This window comes from Netta rufina (assembly GCF_964035555.1).
Source record: "Netta rufina genome assembly, chromosome: 2".
Lineage (NCBI taxonomy): Eukaryota > Metazoa > Chordata > Aves > Anseriformes > Anatidae > Netta > Netta rufina.
In genome coordinates, this window is record NC_140124.1 from 10,954,937 (window position 1) to 10,975,860 (window position 20,924).

General features: G+C 38.5%; 1 protein-coding gene across 3 annotated transcripts in view; it reads right to left on the bottom strand.

The window, feature by feature from the left end:
- Window positions 1-20,924, bottom strand: part of DIP2C (disco interacting protein 2 homolog C) — a 311,358-nt gene that overhangs the window by 100,876 nt on the left and 189,558 nt on the right. For 2 of the 3 annotated variants that reach the window (XM_084281851.1, XM_084281849.1), the window contains 5 exons: window positions 15,459-15,584; window positions 14,404-14,613; window positions 8,398-8,529; window positions 6,921-7,040; window positions 5,772-5,969 (listed from right to left, as the gene is read on the bottom strand). In XM_084281851.1, the coding sequence (XP_084137977.1) occupies window positions 5,772-5,969; window positions 6,921-7,040; window positions 8,398-8,529; window positions 14,404-14,613; window positions 15,459-15,584 (786 nt within the window). The remainder of the gene's footprint in view (window positions 1-5,771; window positions 5,970-6,920; window positions 7,041-8,397; window positions 8,530-14,403; window positions 14,614-15,458; window positions 15,585-20,924) is intronic. The other variant, XM_084281850.1, reaches the window with a different exon arrangement.

Sequence of the window (20,924 nt, forward strand, 5' to 3'; positions counted from 1 at the left end):
TAACCACATATTCTAAATATCACTTGTAATCAGTATTGTTCTATGCCAACAGCCTATTTACAGGGCAATATCTTTCACCTACAAAAATTTGCAAGCTAGTGTGATGAGTGAATAGCCAGTCCCATCTTGTTAAGCAACACATTATGAGGATAAAGGAAACCACCAGGTCTCAAAAAACATACAAAAAGGGATCAGTTGGTAAAAAATATATGCTTTCCACATGATGCTGAAGTAAATCCCCTTCCTCCCCCTCCGCAAATCTGTAAAAGGACTATATGTTTGTGTTGAATGTAAAGAAGGTTATAAGAGAAAAGCTGCATCAGGAAGAAAACTTAAAGACCAAACAAACCACAATCAATTCCCTTATTGAATTCTGTATGCTTTTAAGAACCACACAGCACTAACTCAGCAAAACCAAACCTGTGGTCGCTTACCAATCTCCATGCACAGCAATTGCGAGACTGCCAAAACTTAACTGAAAATAATGTTGTCAAATATTCATTCTTTCAAGATCACAATATATTTGTTACACTAAACATAAAAATGAAGACATTAAATCTGGTATAAATGGCAGACTTCTTAACGTGATATGGGTAAATAGGCACCTTTTCTGCATTGCAAAATAATAGTCACGGTTCTGCTGCTCTGCTAACCTTGTCTTTAGAAATTTTTGAGATCCACACTGAGCATCAAATGAAGCAGGTGTCTTATTGGAAAAATATCCAAACAAAATAACAAAAATGTTTTATTGTGGAGAATAAAATACCCCAGACATACTCAGAATAGAGGGAATATTATTATTACAGTACTTGATATCCCAGTCTAAATCACAATTTTGTAATATAGATTTTTAAAGCAAGCAATTTTCTTTATCTTTATTAAAGCAATAAAGGTTGAAAGTATTAGCCATACTGTTGATTGATGTCTAAGGACTTAAACCATGATGACTTTTACCTCTGCAAGCAATGATTTATTTCAGTGATAAGTACAATCTGGTTATTTCGTTACTTGGTTATGAGCAGACTCTCAGTTCCCTTTACGCTCCTGGTAACTGTGAAATTCCTGGTCTAGGAGATTCTGGATGCAAGAAGATATAGACGGCTGTGGTCACACGCCAGCTGCAGCACTGCTTGGGGGTGGCTATTTTCGGTCTGTTGTTGACTGTCAACCATTTCAGGCTATCCCCAGTATAACACCTCTGCTAAGACAGCAGGACTTTGGCCTCAAGATGTTAATGGCTGCATTATGTGTTATTTTTTTAATGGGCAATTCATTTGAAAGATGATTTCTTTCTCCATAGAGTCCAAATGGATAAAGAAAAAACACTTCACTATCCAAAGAGCCTTCTCTGCTCTTTTCTCCTAGCTCTGCTGTTTCCAATGGGCCTCTGATATGTGAAACAATACACTGGAGCTACTGAAAATGGTTTAAAAAACTAAGTACAGAAAATGTTAGATAAAGGCAATGAGATTCTCTGAATCTGATGCAGTTAACTGGTACTCGTTTTGTTGGTTTTAATAATGGTTGCAATAAAAAAGCTCAAAACTTGCTTATTTCCAAATTACTTTCAGCTTTTTACTTTTTCCCCAGTCTTTCTGATCCTTCTTACAATAATCATCCTACAGCAAGAAAAGTAGCTGTGATAGTGTAAGTAGTATTTTGGATTTAATTATCCTTTATTCATGTTTCTCCACTAAGAAATCACTAAGCATTTCATTTGTAATGCCAACAATACCAAAATCAGCTGCCTGACTACTCTGATCAACTTTGCCTGAGCAAGAAATTGTCCTTTACCTCAAAGCATATGTTAGATTTCTAGTCAGAGTTCAGATGTACATAAAACCTTATAAAGACGTCTTTCCCTCCCTTATCTCAGACTTTTCTATTTATGCATATTCAGTGATTTGATTTACACAAGGATTGTGAATAACTTAACTAAGATGCTCTCTACTTAAGCAAGTTCCCAGAGGAATAAAATATTTGAGAAATAAGGAACATTCATAGCATTTCATTCACTAGAAAGAGTTTAGGAGTTTTGAGTAACAATTACAATTGGGACAGTGAAAACAACTTGAAGAACTGAGAAAATATTTCAAAAACTTGCTTAAAAAAGATCAAGTGTCGAAGTACAGCTGATCATTTCTCATATCTACAGTAATCTGAGACACATGGAGGAAGACAATCCTAACATGCTATAGAAGACAAAAATAAACACATGAAAAACATGCTGAAAAAGTCACAGGAGATATAAACAATTAATAATTAGACGAATTCCTGCAGGGGAATGGGAAGGCAGAGATTAGGCAAAGCTGGGCAGAGGAAAAGGATCTGTGGGTGCTGATTGATGCTTGCCTGTACACGAGCCAGCAGTGTGCCCAGGTGGCCAAGAAGGCCAACAGCATCCTGGCTGATATCAGGAATAGTGCAGCCAGCAGGAGCAGGGAGGTGATTGTCCCCCTGTGCTCTGCTCTGGTGAGGCCATACCTTGAGCGCTGTGTTCAGTTTTGGGGCCCTCACTACAAGAAGGACATCGAGGCCCTGGAGTGCGTCCAGAGAAGGGCTACGAAGCTGGTGAAGGGCCTGGAGCACAAGTCCTGTAAGGAGCGGCTGAGGGAGCTGGGGGTGTTTGGGCTGGAAAAGAGAAGGCTCAGGGGAGACCTCGTTGCTCTCTACAGGTACCTGAAAGGAAGGTGTGGGGAGCTGGGGGTCAGCCTCTTCTCACGGATAACTAGTGGTAGGACTAGAGGGAATGGGCTCAAGCTGCACCAGGAGAGGCTGAGGTTGGAAATGAGGAGACATTTCTTCTCAGAAAGAGCAGTCAGGCACAGGAACAGGTTGCCCAGGGAGGTGGTGGAGTCACCGTCCCTGGGGGTGTTCAAGGAAAGGTTGGACGTGGTGCTTGGGGACATGGCTTAGTGGTGACATTGGTGGTAGGGGAATGGTTGGACCATGGATCTTGAAGGTCTTTTCCAACCTTAATAATTCTAAAAATCTATGATTTTTTGGGGGGCCAGAGAAAGGCTGCTATAAGAATCAAGCCTATGGTGATAGATGGGATGAGATTTAGCTGTGCAGATGCGGAGAAAAGTCTGTATTTGGGGAGATTTACCCTCAGAATAACCTGCAATGTGTCTACACAGAATGGCTGTACAAAACTAAAGAAATGTCTGGGTCATTTATCATACTGGGGTTACAGCCCAAGTGACTGGCAGAATGGCAATATTGTCTACACTGATCAAGAAAGGAGGAGATGAAAATGCTTGGTGTGAAGGGAGTAAGTACTCTTTCTTAGCCATGATGTGTTTTAGCTGACAGCTACAAATCTGTCACAGGAACAGCCCTGGAACTCAATTTGGAAAGAAGGAAAGAGATCTGGAATAAGCAGTTAAACCCATGATTCCTCCACGCATAGACAAGACACTGGAAGAGACGTTTTGTATGAAAAAAGTAGGGAACAAAAGATATCATGCAGGATCTTGCTCCTACCCAGAAAGCTGAAAGCTGAATAATGAGGATTTCCATGCAGGTTTTAGAGAGGATATAAGAAGAGATTGAAGCAGAAACAGTAAACAGAGATAAAATATTGAAGAAGAGAACGTCAAGAGTGAACCTCTAGAAATTTAGAATTATTCTTTAAAATCTTGAATATGTGTCAAAATTGCAAACATATGAAAAATCCTGGAAATAGTGTTTTATTGAATTATCAAAGTACACAAAAGTAACTGTGAGATACAAACTCAGAGGCTACTGGAAGTTCTCAGTGTTGATATTTTAAAGTTTTGGTCATCTGATATGGGAATATATCAGATGACAAGGAAATACACACCACAAGGAAAGGAAGTGTCATATTAATGCCATGTGGTAGGACTGGGGGCAGCCTCATCTTTCAAAAGTGCATTACACTGGGGCCAGGGGAACTAAGCACAGGGATATATGATTCATGCATATGAATGTCTGCTGATTTCAAGGCTTAATTTTCGTTAATCTTCAACTTTTTAAAATGCCATGCCCACAATTTCTAGGAACAGAGCCGTAAGGTGGCAAAGTTACAGCAAAATCATTCATAAAGTCACCAATAAAGTGGCATATCTGTAATGCTAATTATCTTTCAAAAGCAATTGTTATTCATGTAAAGGAAATTGTGATGTGTATTACATCAAAATGAATTTGTATATCCCATGATATGCAATGTCCACTTGAAATCTAGGTAGCAGAGAATTCAGTCCATCTTCTATGAACTGTGGTTTTGTAATTTATTTTATTTATTAAAAAAAAAAAAAATTAACCTTGGGGAACTATTGAAAAGCAACAGCTTAAATCAGTGCAGCTAAATGATAATAAATGAAAAAAAAAAAAAAGATTTAGTCTAACTTTTCTGAGGATTTGGACAACTTGGAAGATGGATTTGGGAAGAGTTAGCTTAGGAAAGAGAAACAGGCTAGGTAGCTTCATAAGCCCCATGGATGAGCTCCTCAGGCTTTGTTCAGCTTACAGCTCTTCAGGAGAAATAGGACACATGCTCGGACTCTCTGGACAGAATCCCATATTCAGAAATGGTCTGATTCTTACTAACATCTTCATTTCCTGTCTTGTCAAACTTATTTAGGGCATTCAGTAGATGATATGAATTGCTCTTCTGCAAACATATAATTGCAAACAGAAAAATTCTTCTCTAGTTCCAAGAAAATGTCCTTAAGGAAGAAAAACATCGATCAGTGGTGAATCATCTTTGCTCCCTAATTTAAGTAACTTCTTAACTCTAAGAAGCACCTGAAGGGAAAATGTTTCATGCATGACCTTCAGTTCCTAAAGTTCTGTTATGCTTTAAAAGCCTTTAACTGTATTTGCAATCCCAAACTTGCAGCAAACAACTTTTCAGCCAAGGACTATCACTCAGCCTAAATCCTGAGCAGCAGGGAGCATTCAGCACTGAACAATGCAGACACACCTCTGTATTACAGCATATAAAACTATTATTTGCACAGGACTCTAGGTCCCTGAGAAGGTAGAAATGAAAAAAACAAAATCATTTTTATATTCAGACCAATAACATACAGAAATGTCCCAACTTGATTTCAAAGTTTGATGGTTATTCAAAATAAATCATTTGAACATCTCCCAAATGCTCTCTGAACTTCTCAAAATTAGAAGCTATTTGGGAGTTATTTGACAAAGATATCCTTATGTTTGTCTCCATTTGGCCTCTCTCAGTGCAGTGAACATAGGGAAATAAATCAACATACAAAAGATCACACTGAAAGATATCCTGGCAAATCCGTTCCAAGGGGGTATATTTGCTAGCTGTACAACTACATATAAGGAGGAATAATTCATATTACACCTAGTGCAATGTCAGTAAAGTGCAAAAACATGGGAAAAAATCCTATTTTAACTTTTCAGGAAGCTGGTAAATTTTGTATACCAGGTTCTTTTTCAGAACAGAGCCTGGGAAATATCTCAGGCTTAACAGACGTTAATCTTCAGAAAAGTCTGTCCTAGTATGTATTTCTATTTAAAAGGTGGTTTTAATTTATAATCTGTGATTGCATAGATCTATCAACTCAGCTCTTTTCCTCTTTGTGAAGTAAGTCATGCTATAACACCTCGGAAATTCATACTTGGACACCTACAACTTCAGATTTTTTTACCCTATTCAGAAATGGAAACGATGCATCGTTTGAGGGCTTTTTCACTATATATTTATATATTTACTATACACACAGACACTACATATTGTATATAAAATCACAAGGAGTTTGAAGAGTGCTCACCGTAAGTGAGAATATACAGTGGTTTTCCATTAGTATCCATAGTGGTTAGGCAAGGAGCTTTTGGTGAGATGGTCCCCCATCGCTGCAAAGCTGCTTCCAGAGAAGGCGGCCAGTTTGTAACCACACCTAATTGTTCCCCACGCATAGCCAACATCTGAGCTCCTTCTGGCTTTGGCTGGTTTGGATCTGGCTGTTGAACTTATGATTATGAAAAGATATACAGTTACCATGTAAATTCTATACCTTGTGTACACCTGTGTAACCAAGAGAATAAGTTACCTTTGCAAAATATCCTGAAAATAATGACATGTTAGAAGGTATTGAGAAGCAACGGAGACATAAAACAGAATAATTAAGTTTTAAGTTTAACAGAGATGAGGACACTGAAACATCTTAGGAATGCATGTGCTTATATTGACATGAGTTCTACAAGCAGGGAAAGAAACTGCTGAGGCAGCATGCATATATTTATCTTAGAAATAATCGATCTTCCTTCATTCTTAAAGAGAGATGGAGAATACTTTTTCTTGGCAAAAATGCAGTAATACGATGAACTGCAGAACTTCTGAAAAATTGTCCTCCAGTAAGTAATCAGTAACACATCGATTTAAGTCATGTTCTGTCGCAGTGCTTGCTTATAAACTGCAATGAGGACTAAACCACCATATCCTGACAAATCTTAATTCTCAAAGCATTGGCCTTCTTAAAAACAAATTTCCATTTATTGACTTTATCCATGTTTCTATCTTAAAAGTAGTTTTTGGTTTTGTTTGTTTTTTATGTTCCTTTGTTACACAAAGGATGTATGAAACATTTAACATGCTCCTTCACTGACAGGTTTTTTTCATATTGATGTTCAAAAGAAATGGTTGTAACGCACTGCTGAATGTTCTCAGAGCAAAGCTGTTTCTCCCTCTCTTCTGCAGTTGCATTGCAAGCAGAACCACGAGCAAACACCAGAGACTTTTGATTCTAGTGCACTACATCCAAGCTTACTACAAGCGGATTCCACTGAATATCGACAGTTTTTTGGTACTTGCCAGTACAAGGAGGGCTTACTTAGTTTTCTAGAAAGTCAATGTGCGAGACAAACATTTTACAGAGTTTTAATAAGAGATCCCCAAACCTTTTGAAAAACAGTCATTTTACCTTCTAACAATTCCTCAAAGTCATCTACAAAGAACTCTCGTAATGGTGGTCGTTTGGGCCGTTTTAGTGTATTGACCAGCTGCTGAATCTTTGCTGACACTCTGCTGCTCACTGGTACTCCTGCAGGACAGGGATCAATGGAGACATCAGTTGACCGCTACGCTGAAGGCCACCAGACGTTAATTGGGTAAGAAAAAGGCTAGGACTGCAAGGCCACCACAACTACAGTTTCATGCCATACCATGAGTGTGACTCGAGTATTCACCATTAAGACATTAAGATCATTTCAGCAAAAAGGAACAATGATACCTAGCGCAAATAAAAACAATAAATACAACAACATCAGAGTGAGCTTGCAAAGTTAGAGGGGAAAAGCACATAGACTGGGGGAGAGATGCACAGTGAAAAAGCCCTCCCTACAGAGTGTTGGCAACCTGAGAGAACTCTTCTAGGTGGCACTGGTGATGGTCGTTGAGAAGATGGGCATGGTCTCTCCCTGTGATCACTGGTTCAGCAAGGAGCACGGTTCACAGGCTCTGTCCCATCATTTATTCTGGGTTGCTCTTTACACTGCAGTGGATGTCTGTCCAGTATCCATCTTAAACATGGCTGACATCTTTGCATTACTTCAGCATGACCCCGTATTCCCCAACCATCCCTACAGCCAATTCCATCAGCCAGCAGTCTCCAACGGGAGCATGCCTGTCCACACAGCACTTTGAAAAACACAGTTATGAACAGCAGTGTGGGGCAAGGGGCACTTTTGTAATATAATCCCATCAAACACCTCCCCCCTCCCTTTCCCCAGCAGAGTGCAAAGCCTCTGCAACATTCATGTCATCTGATCCTGAACTAATAACTTTCTGTCACTGCATTGCAGAAATTTCGACTTCCTACCCTTCTATACGGTTGGCTCCAACACTTCTGCCAAGTGGTTTTTATAGCTGAAGCTGCTAAGTTTAGATGGGATACACTTGGTCAACAATTCCACACCCTGCTGAGGTATCGGTTAATATGTTTTAGAAAAGAGGAGCAGTAAATAAGAAAGGGTTTACAAATAACTGTTTTTCAAAAAAAACAAAAAACAAAAAACAAAAAACAAAAAACTGAGAAAATAAAACTTTAATCATGACACTTTTCAAGATGTAACCATCCTATTGTATGTCGCATTTCTTGCCCTTTAAAAAACAGCCTAGCTGTAACCAGACAGCATGATAAAAGCAGAAAAGCAGATCTAGAGAGACTTGCTGCTTCCATTTGCAAAACAATTTATACAGGGAATCAGCTGGGCTGATTAAGAAATATTTCTCTTTGTCAGCTTCATGTATACCAGTTTATTTGAGGACTGCAAAGATGCTTTAACTACGTGGGTGTTTATAAATGACAAGTGCCCAGAAGAAACAAGGAACAGATGCATACGCTAACTACAAAAAGGTTACAATACTCAAAGAGAAAACGATTTTGCTTCTTGACATACCATCACCAGTTTCCATAAGTTCAGCGTTTCCATACTTTGGTGCCACCCGTGCCGTTGATCCTTGTGGTCTTTCTACTTGTATTGAGTGTTCTGAGGTGTAAGTGGTAACATCTGGAGGGGCAGAATGATTTTCTGTGAAAAATAAGTTAAAAGGTTTAACCATGTACCTCTAGTGTTGAAGGGCAGAAGAACAAAGGGGAGAGGAAAGAACACCATTCGACTTTTTTTCAACATCCAAACAGGCAACGAAGTTCATGCACAAAATGAATGTATACAACTATAAAGTACATCATAATTTTAACTTTTCCATTGATTACACCAAGTACCATATATCTGCAAGAATATAAACAATAAGCTTAAAAAAAAAGAAAAAAGATATAATTAGATTGTTGGTTCTCCACTGACATTTAATTTTATACCAAGTTAAACTTTGTGGACAGCTTCAAATAGCAAAAGACCCAGACAAACATACTTCTCACAGATTACTGCTTTAGTTTTATGACACAAAGAGAATATGGCACGTTGCCAATCACTTGCAAGTGCCAATGCATATCTCTCATATTTTGAATATGACAATTTTACTTGAAAAAGGAAATCATTGTTTTATTAAGAAAAAAAAATCAATCACAGCAGGGTTGGAATCTAGGGGAAAGAAATAAAATGTAAAGAAACGTGAACTTTACATTCTGCATGGACACTTGCTTGTCTACTATTTTTAGACAGAGCTATTTCAATGCTTCTGCATAACAAAGATATGCTTTCCAGAAGACAAACACAAACCCATCTGACTTATTCCAGCATTTCCAAACAATTCCACTGCGCTAATCTTTCTCTTTCATAGCCTGATAACTCAGCATGCTCCAGTTTGTTTTCACGTTTTCAAGTCTCAGTCTGTATTACCTACATATTGTATATTATTTTTACAGTTTGTCTTATAATTTTATTCCACATTTTCATAGGCATTAGGGTAGATGGAGATAAATGCCATGAACAAATAACATCTTCTCTCTTTATTGACATAAGTGATCCCCAGGAGCCTCTGAGATAGAAAAGAGGACAAGTCTTCATACTGCTGCCAATGAAGTGACAAAGAATGCTCTCCATTTTATAATAGGGAAAGGATTTTTAACATAGAAAAATTCTGGAAAAATGTTAATTTTGTTCCAATATTACTTTAGAGATGTGCATTTTAGTAAATATGCCCTACAAGTATTATGATTATGATGTTGTAAATCTACTCTAATACCAACTTCTACAGTGAATTTCACCTGAAATGTAATCATCAAGCATTTCCATGAGTCTTGAACTTTGGACCAATGTAATTCTTGTGCATTAAATCCCAAATTCATGTACTACCAAGAGAGAAAACTAATTTTTATGGCAATAAATACAGTACATGGATGCTATATTAGATGGCTATTTTGCATACTTCTCATTTGAATGCAGCATTTGACAGACAATCATCATGAAAAATTAAGACATGATATTAATGTCTATAGTTGTTATTTAATGTTTATATTCATGAACATCATATGATGTTCAATGATGTTCACTGTAACTGGTTGAAGAAAACATGAGATGGATTTTATTGTACCACTCAAAAATGTCTTGCAACCTGCACATGTCCAGTTCAGCCTTTTAATTCTGATCACATCCACTCTTACCACTTTACTGAAATAGAGACCTTATATTGTGTTATAAGTGACCAGCTGAAGTATAATAGCTTGGACAATGAAGCTTTTACTGGTAATTATTTGAATAATGTCTTCATTTGAGGAGTCTTGTCATTTATCAAGTATTTTAGAATCAGCACAATTTTTGCCCCTTCTTTTTAAGTGGCAGCTTTTTATAGATCATGATTGAATTACCCAATAACTACGTCAATTAAAAAATGCTGATGTTTATCTTTTTATCTTTAACTTATAATGCAGTTTTGCTATGCAAATAGGAGAGGAGGTCATGACTAAGAAAATAATTGTACTTAGTCAGCTATTAGTAACATGAGAAAGTATTTTTTTAGCTATAATTGTTTACATCTATTCAGTGAAATATTTCCATCTTTCAGACTTTATAAGACAAATTGAATTTGAATTAAAGTATCTCCTTTCAGGTTTTTACATTGATATGATTTTTTTTTAATGTGTGGGAGAGAAGATACGTGACTCAAAGCACTGCAGAGCAGAGATGCTTTCCCCTCGCATCTATAGATGTGAAACCAAATACTTCTTTGTAACACATGGTGCAGAGCAGGGTGAAATAGAATGGGAAAGAAGCTTCCTGCTCTTTTGTAAAAAGGTTTTCTTTTGAACAAGCAGCACTGGCACTTGAAATTACCCAGGATGAATTCTCTTCCCTATGTGGTCACCACTGGCTGGTCAAAGGGTGCAGTTTTATCACACACTCTGCCCATCTGCTATTTACATTTCTATTAAGAAGAATCCTTATCCAGCAGAAGATGAACAATAAGGTTCATCTTGCCCTATTTCTTTGTAGGATGTTCTTAACAGATGTCTTATCATGGCCATATTTACAGCTGTAGGTTTCATTCATTAGACTTACAAATCCTCAGTCAGTTCCCTTTTCAGGCTTGGAGAAATGAAAGTCATATAGACAAAAATTCAGTCCAAAAGACTTCTAAAGAAAATGTTAATTCTTATGTTATGTGAAATTCTTATGTATTTTTTTTGTGTGTGTGTAGAAAAGTAATCCAGGCATAGACTATGAACACAATCTGTATAGAGCAGCTTGGTCTTATGTCTGGTAACTTGAAGTACTGTTTGAGGTTTAGTTAAGAATAATCATCTTGACACATCTGTTGATTAAAAAATAGAAACTGCGACAGCTGCATGACTTCAAAGAATTTCCTCCATCAAACACACATATCTGCATCACCTCTTCTCTCCATCTCTTCCAATATTCTTGCATTAGAAGATCACAGACTGAGCAGCTGTTTCCAGTTAAGACCCTTCATTTCTGCTACTGGAGCGATATAATCTACCCCATTTCATGAAAATGAAAAAGAACCAACAATCCAGAGCACATTCATGTAGGGATAGAGGGTGTATTTTGACAGAGCACCATGTTTAAGGAGAAGTAAAGAGGTAGAGGAATACTTTTGAGTGGAAGATAGGAAGCACAAATAAACACTACGGATTTGGAAAGTCTCCAGGAATTCAAATAACATCCTTACAATACTGCACTTGATGAGAATATAGCTTTTTCTCCCAAGCAAGCTGGCTCTTCTCGTTGTCAGGGATGGGAAATCCAGAGTAAGAGCTGTAGCTTTTTTATCAGCCAGGTTTCGCCTGTATTAGTATCCAGGTGACAGAGGCTATTTTAAACTAGTCCCCTGTATCATAAGTTAATATTCGTTCTCCGGACACATAAGAATTTTAAGGTTGTCAGAGAACTATCCATCAGGCCTCATGGCACATGTTTTTATATTGATTTTATTAGAAACCTATGTGGCCTTTGGTTCCAATAGAGGCCTTTGATTTCCAAAGAGAAACATATTTGAAACACATAAAGGAAACATTAAAAGCAGCTACAGGACCGAAATTTTATAGTGAGGTATTTAACTCGTTAATCTCTCTAAATTTACAGTCACAGCTAAGCACTGTGTGATGATCATTACATGAACTTTCTGAGCTCTGGGATGTTTTCTCACCTTGATTTTTATATCTGTATAGGTCCAAAAATATAATACAGACAAATGAAAGCTTATAGACCTTAGAAATATATAGAGCACTGACTCAAAGATGTAATGAATGTTAAATATTTTTTAGAGATTTCACTGTTTTGATATCTAAGTTCAAGAATTACCCAACACAGTTTTGAAACATATGCCAAACTAGAAATTCTCTCTGTAGCTTCATACAGACACCTGAGTGTCTTATAGCTGAGAACAAATACTTAAAGGAAATCTATCCTATACTAGACCTTTGGCCATAATAAAGCAGCAGAAGCCATGAAATTAAATAAACAGTGTAAGATAATAAACATACAATAGCTTATGCAAATAATCTAAATGATACAGAAAGCTAAACTTTGATTATATCATAGCCAAAATGTTTTATCCAATTCCTTCTCAGGACTGTATTAAGGCACTTTCACTGGAAAAATCTCCCTTTGATTCTGTGATGCACTCTGGAGGTGAAATCCTAGCGGATGTCAGAATGGAGGGCTTTTTTTGGTTATCATTACAGGTCTTCCCTGTTGCCCCTTAAATTTGTACTTATCAAAATTGCATCTCCAGACTATGGCAGTACATGATGATTTGCTTCTTGCAAACTGATCTGGAGAACAACACCCCGGACCAAATAAACATCAAGCCATGTGAATATACCTCAGAATGATCATCTGTGCAGATTCTGTTGCTTTTTCCAATGATCTTAGCAACAAAGACGGTAACCTTAAGATCACAGTCTGAGCCTGTTAGCAGATATCAGTCATATTTTGTATCCAAACAAACTTTACATCACAACTACTGTTCAACTAGATTTGCTATTTATGGTACCTAATTGTCAGAATGAAAACATATTTACACTGAGGTAAGCTTATCTGCTTTCTTCAAAGGAGAGCTCGCTCCAGTCAACAACAAAGGAGAAAAAAAAAATAGTATTTTTCTTCTTCCACACAATACTGTCATCTTAATTTAGCTCTAAAAATGCTGCGTTATTTACTGCAAACTCAGTGATTATAAGAGAAGATTTACTGTGCCAGATTTAAAATTACTGAAATGTCACATTATAAAGAAGCTATATTTTAAGACACATGAGATTTGTGTGTGTGAGTAATGCAACCTTTTAAGAGTTTGGATAAATTTAATTCTCTATGCTATAATTTCCTCTAGCATTTCAAGATGAAGTCACAGAAAATAACCAAATGCAATGATTAATGTGTTCAGAAGTGTATGTGTTTCTAAAACAAGGTACTAAGCTATTCACTTGGCATGAATGTAAGAATACAATACAAATTCTTCCCCTGCCTGCAATTCAGCAATTCCATACTGTGGTAAGAGGATTAGTCATCTGAAAATACAGGTGTTACATCAAGCTATACCAACAGCAAAAGAAAAAGGGACATGGACTACTGTTCAGCATATAAAATCAGGAACACGTAAAATGTTTCATGTGTCTCATTACATATACTTGAAAAGGAATGATCAGCTGAGGAACACTAAAATGTATGTGCAGCAGAACTGTAGCAAGGTTGCTTTATCTGTTCCAATATAGGCTCCAACATATTTTAGTGAGACAACCCAATAAACAGCCACTGAAAGAATGTACCCAAAGCAGACACTTCATATAATTAACAGCAGTTACTGGAGAATGAAGGGAGCACAAGTCTTGCTTTCTATGTGTCTAATCATTCTAATAGCCACCTCATTTAAATGAAGACAAATGGCAATAGCACAATATCCAGAAACAGTTAACGTTTGTGACGTTTAGGTCTGTAATGGAAAGAAAGCCTTGACTTCAGTGATCTATCCAAAGAATATAAACAAGCTATTAATAATAATACCAGCTTCCTTTCATGACAGTATATAGTAGTATTTGTCAAGGTTGATCATAGTTAGCTATCCCAGCCAATTCTAGATTCAATTAAGAGCACATACTCTTAACAGAGAATTACCTAAAATCACTCAAACCGTGTAATTAAACTATTGCAGAAGTAGGAGAAACTTGTGTGCAAGCAATCCCTAATGCTGCATGCACTAATTTTCCTTACTGATGGATCCTAAAGAGATCTCTTTTAGTGCTAAGTAATGGAATTCAAGCAAAGCATTTTAGATATTTGGGTGCCAACAGCTAGACTGTTAGCCATAACAGAAGTCTACCCCCAAATTTTAATTGCATTTTTTTAATGAGACTATTATTATAAACCGAGAAAAAGACGAAAAAGCACAAGAAAACCTTTTGTAAGGCTTCAAATAGCAGAATCAGCTGAATGTGAGAGACAAAATTCACAATAAACTGAAGATACTGAAAACGGTGGTATACTAACCTATATGCGTTTGAGCCATAACATCAGCTAGCCTGTGTGCAGCACCACTGCCTCCACTTTGTGTTGAGGAGGAGGAAGTGGTTGACGTGGTAGAGCCATGGATCGCTTGACTGATCCAGTGTTCCATGTTTATACTCCCCTGACTTGAGGTGGGAGTTCCCTGGGAGTCACCCTGCACAGAGCCTTCATCTTCTGAACCAGAAGAAGTATCTAATAATTAAAAACAGCCTGTTAGTTGCAGTGCTTTTGCTTGTTTAAGTAGAAGTAAGGCATGTTCATGTTATAAATCTAAAGAAAGCTCTCATTAAGAAAAACTCACAAAGGCAGGCAAACACAATAAGAAAAGTCTGTAATACCAAGAGCCCTGAAACCAAAGACAATTGCTAACTACATTGAGAGAACTTTCATGCACTACTTCAATGGCTTGTATATTATTCTACAAGAAAACAGATAAGGATAATAGAAGTTGCTTCCTTTCTAATGTGGCTTGAGATCTTCTGAAGATCTCCAACCACATATTAACAGTACAAAATACCCCAAATATTTTTCAAAACACACTCCACAATGTCTGAGAAAAACTTTTCCAGCTGTAAAAAGCCTACCCCTCAGTGAGAAATTGAGTCGCAGCCGAATTCAGTGAGTATCAGAAAGCAAAACATGTGGAGTATTTTCAGAGTAGTAAGTAGGTAAAAGACCATATAAATTCATAAAGAGCTGGTATGACAAATTTTAAAGGCAACATTTCATTGCAGAATTACGGAATAAACCAGAAACTTGAATGATACCTTAAGTCACATATTATATCACAGCTTTACCATAGTTAGGGCCTCATGAGATCAAAGCGATTAACGCTAGGTGAGGTACCACCAAGGGCAAAGCAGTCACGGAAACTGCCCCAGTTGACTTTCCACCTTCTTCTCTTCAGAGGTACCTCAATGTTATGTTCAGTATGTTTCAGATGTCATTTCTGTTACTGTCCATTAGACCATTAGTTCACAGCAGCACAAAGAACCTTTTAAAAATTTTCCGTAAAATGCACAAACACAAGTGCTCACCTGGCGGTGTGTAGGCATCCATTGATGTTTGCACCACCAACGAACGTCGTTTTGAGGGCATGGGGACTGCCATTTTCCTTTCTTTATGTTTAGCAAGGGCTGCCTGAACTGCTTCTGTGTGGACATCTGGAAGAAAAGAGAGATTTCAAGCTAGTGTTCCAGCAGAAAAGAACTGTTTGTGTATTCAGTGCATCTGCATGCAGGTTGGATTGTACTCCAGTGAAGCTGACAGTGCATATGAAATGATGAAAGCCCAGGAATGCAGGGGATCTCAGAGGGACTGCACCAGTTCTCCTCATGCTAGAAAAAGAGGCAATAGTGAAGAGTGCTGTACCAACAAACAAATCCTTTGAGCTGTACAGTTTTCCCAGAACACTGTAACAGTATTTGAAGAGCGGGAACCCTGCTTCCTTAGAGTAAACCTCCATTTCACAATGTTTTGAAATGAGCTGTTGCTTCAACAACAATTATTGTTTTCAGTGAACGTGTGGTGTAGTAACAACACCTGATTTTGAAATGAATGAGGTTTCTAATTTATACAAAATTCACACAAATCAAGTGAACAGGAATGTTTGCTCAAAAGGTACGAGCTACCAAGTGTCACGACAAAATTGCAGTGGCTCCCCCCATTCCCAGATCTTTCTCCTGCCACCGTCGCTTGGCTTTATTCATGAAAAAAGTATTATGAAAGTTGGCCTGAGGTGGAATGAGAACGACAAGCACTTTAAACATGAACCTTCTGCTTTGCAGGTGAGTGTTACATCCAGCTTAGACCTGTTGGCTCCAACACAGGCAGGTCCACTTCTCAGTGGGGACATCCCCAGAGCACAGCTTCTCTACTTTTCATGTGTACTTACAGCTGTATAAGTTCAAAAAAGTCCACTTATGTTCAAAAGTCCACTTATTATGTTCCACTTACCAAGTTCAAAAAAGTCCACTTATCACGTGTAAAATATACCAGCAACATATTTTGATAATTGCTGTGCTTTGTGCAAATCCTTTAATGACTACCACAACTATATGGTGAAATAAGTCTGCCTTTAATACCTTGTCTTATCTCCCTGTCTATTCCTATGGTGTGGGGAAGGATGTGCATGAGGAGACAGCATGCACAACACATGGTACCCAATAAAAGTCACTTGTGGTTAAAGAAGATGGTGGCAGCTCTGAAAAGGCAATATTTCCTGAGAAAAGCAGCAGAAAAGAGGAGGGTATAATGTGTTCCACCTTTATTTAATGAGCTGTTGGTTGGACCACAACAGTGTAAGTGCCCTGTTGTACGTAACAACTGGAAAGGATGACTGGAAGAATTAGATGACACCTGCTGCTGCTAAGCCACAATGTCTCGTTTTTAAGAATAGTGCTCCCTACCTTCCGCCAGGGCTTAAGGACCTCTCAGTGAAAGACTGCAGGGAAGAGTAAATCTAAGGAAAAGAACATTATCAGCTGCGTCTGTGAGTTGTTTTTCACTTTTATTTTAAATTGGGAAGAGAATGAGCACATCAGGAAAAGAAAAGCAAGAAAATCAACAAGAAACACAGAAAAAGCATATGATAAACAAGCCATGAAGCTGAAGGACCAAAACAGAGGAAAATTATAACACTAGCATCAAACCAGAAAACAATTTCTCTTCTGTGAACTCATTATTTTAAAGTAGAAGGTTTAAATTCTTTCTTATAATTAAACCCCGATGAAAAGTTTTATGCAAAAAATATCAGACTAAGAAAAAAAAAAGCAATGTAAGTCTTTACCTAACAGCATGTCCTCAAGATAAATTCCTACCTGATCACTCCGCACCAGTCCTGTTCATGTACGCAGGACTGAACATGTTCACTGACAGTTTGCTTTTCTTATCCAACAAACAGGGAAAATTCTTGGTTTTCACTCAAATGATAGAAAGTAGGTATCAAGCAGTAAAAAAAATGACCTTTCCTATCTTTTTTTGAAAAGCTCTACAGCAATTTTCTGAAGAGAATAAATTTTGCTGATCAAGACAGGAGGAATTGTGTTTTACTGGATTTAGGATTGTGTTTTCTTTTTTGCTACAAGCATTAGGAGGGAGATGAGGTGTAACTACCAAGTTCTTCAAAAGATTTTTTTAAGGAGGATCGCTGCAAAAGTCATTATTAAAATGCTTAGTGACAGCTGGACACTGAATCCTAACTTGCCAACTCTTGGATTTCTTTTTTGATGCTTTTTTGATGGAAGAGGCAAAGCCCTCAGCATAATTAAAACACACTTTGCAGTGTTTTCATTTTCAAACGAGTCCATGGGAGTCCAGGAATTGAATTGTTTTCTTAATAAAGCAAATGCCTGATATGTTTATTTGTCGGGGGTTACTGTGGAATAAATCAAACAGGACTCTTAAAAAAAAAAAAAGCAAGAAAAAAAAAAAGCAGGAAAGATAAAACAATGGAAAAGATAAGAAACTCTGATTAAACAATAGGGAAGCTGGGCAGAAGGAACATGCACACCTGCTCCCAGGCAGCCTGCTAGGTTGGCTGTTCCGAAAACATTGCTCAGTCAGGGGCTATCAAACCAAGACAGGAGACACATCTAAAAAAGCCTGAAGACGCCACGCAGAGATGGTCCACGAACTACCACCAAGAGCATTCAGGCTTTTGGGGAGAGAGGAATAAAAGGCAGCAGGAACAGTCCAGCTTGGGTGACAAATCTTTTGACAATGTTCACTCCCAAGAATAAAAACGCTGCTGGTGAAATGACGTGTATCTAAGCACTTAAAAAAGGGCTAAGGATTAGGAGGAGGGAAGAAGACAATAGATTGCATGGTCTTCTTTTTGAATGAAAACCTATCGATGGGTTCTGAAGATACTCTTCAACCCATTTTGACATTCTTGTCTACAGCTGGACTTGTTAACAAACAGCACTGAAGCCATTCATACCCAGAGGCTTAGTCTCCTGGTTTAAACCTAAACTGAAACATACATATCTGACCAAAAGGAGACTCTGGTGATTCATTTCTCATCAATTTGAGCTCGAGTGCAGTAGTTCGTTGCCTGTAGCTTGGTGAAAGATTGGCTATGGTGCCTGACATGTTGTATGTGACCTCTTCTTTCCCACTGCTTGCCTACAATCTGTCCCTTGCAGCTACTGAAAAAAAAAAAAAAAAAAAGAAAAAAAAAAAGAAAAAAAAAAGAAAAAAAAAAGAAAACACAAAGAGGCTTATAAAGTGAATGCAGAGAATAGTAATTAGAAGTGCCTTGTTCATTAAAGGGAGGAAACCATAGCTGTGATACACACTGGGGAAAAGGATAATGAGGGTAAGAAGCCATACTTGACTTCCCTTGGGACAGGAAACTGTTTATCCTACCAAATCCCCTCAGCACTGAGAGCAGTCTGTATTCTCCACACATCACACACAGCATCAGCAGTGAACATCATCCTAGCATTTTGAACTGTCTCTGGCAGGGTGATGCCCCTTGTCTTGCAGGTCTGACAAGTGGCTGGACTGTCTTCTCGATCTACCCTGGTATACTCATCTTAACTGAACTCATCAAATTAGGATTGAACGCTGCTTTAAAATACAGATTTCTTGCTAATTTTTCCTGAAAAAAAAAATCCTTCAGGTATGAAGATTTTGAAAGCCACACAGCTGCGAGCTTTAATTAAAAAATAAAAAATAAATCAACTAATAAAGGACCTCTCCTCTCTTTCCTCGTGGTGTAGCATGCTGCAATTTCTCACCCTTTATAAACTTCTGACAGAGGTTCAAGTGCAGATATACCTTGACGCAGTTGCACTCAAGCCCTCTAAAAGGCTCCAGGTCTGTATGGAAAGAAAATGCTTTTAGGTGAAATGTGCTTTTATGAAGAAGTCTGTGACATTCTAACTGCACTGTTCCAGCTGATAAAACGACTCCAGGTCTTGACCTTTAAAGCACTCCTATAGGTAGCAAAATCCTCACTGTTCCCACCTGGCTTTTCCACAGGAAAGACTCAACAGAAAATCTAAAGCAGTCCTGGCTCTTGCTTTCAGTCATTTGTTTGTTTATTCTCTCCCTTTACTTTCTATGACAGGACGGAGAGGACAAACATACTCCTGTGAGCAAAGTCTGTAAGTGAAATACAGAGGAAGTGGAGCTGTAAGAAGCAGCACATGGTAGAGAGAAAGTTTCTCTTCAGATAGCTGATGAACTATTGAGTAAGAGATGAGGCCTCAGAGCAAAGACAGAGAAATTAAAAACTGTGTAGAGGAGAGTCCATGAGCTCAGATTCCCACAGTGATGACCCATGGCTTTGGCCACAGGGCTCCATAATCAGGAACTCTAATCTACTGCAAGCAGCAGTGAACTCTTTATTTTACCAGCAGGACGAATTGTCCAGGTTTCCCAGGAGGCGCTCGGCTTAGCACAGTCATTGTTCTTGTCTGGTTTATCTTGTAACCTGGCACAATGTTCTGGTCCCTGTTTAACTGAAAAGGCTTAGGAAAAAACAAAACAGCACTGAAATACATCAATGCCCAGCACCAGCTCGTTAAGAACACCATGTTCTTCATGGTCTTTCCCAGCTTCATCCCTCACCGTGACCTAAAGGCTGGGTGTTCGACACATCAGTGCATTTGATTGTCTGTGGAAAGGGAAACAAGCCCACTTCCCGGTATCTGTGGCACCGGGCGATACCCTACCTGAGCTTGGACACCGCTCCGATGTGATGCCACTGGCAGAACAAACCAGCAGGAGACTGGACTCAGTGGTCAGCACACAGCCCACAGAGCTAAGCTGAGACTTGGGGGACTCGTGTATGCTCAGAGACCTCTCATGTTAAGTGCACGGTGATGTGGGAGGCAGTAGCCTGCTCTGACCAGGGGGAATTGGGTGTCTGAAGATGCCAGAGACACACCTGTGGTAACTGCTGGTAGGTGGGTAGCGTGAACGAGTACAGGTGTTCAAAGTTAAATAATAATGCCCAGAAAAATAGAAGCAAACGCTGTGTCCCTTAGCCATTTATCCCCTAAATGTTTGATGACCTGACATGTAAGATTTTTTGGGGTGTGGTGGGACAATTTTTTATGTAGTCAGATGTTGGGTTGGCACACAGAAAGAGGGGCTGGTCAGGAGTTTTATATTGGCTTTATATTGTGCGCTTTATATTGGCTCTGAGTAAGTCTCTTTTGAACTTTTACCCCATTAATGCACAGACTTATGTGTACCTACAAGTGGTGTGATTCCTCTATGACAAGCTGCCCTCTCCGAGCTGTTTGCTCTGGGGAGGACAGTGTGTCTCCTTCCATGCTCAGATGAGGCCTACAAGCAAATCAGCCTTCCCTTCCTGAGGCAAGAAGGGAATCGTTGCGTGATGAACAAGTTCACCCGCATCCTGGTCCACACATGGGGCAATTCCACAGTTTTATACAACTCGTCTCTCTACAGTTGATAGGAAAAGACCCTTCTGAAGCGTGCATCTTCATCTGGCATGGAGCATCATCCTGACTCGCCCTTCCCCTTAC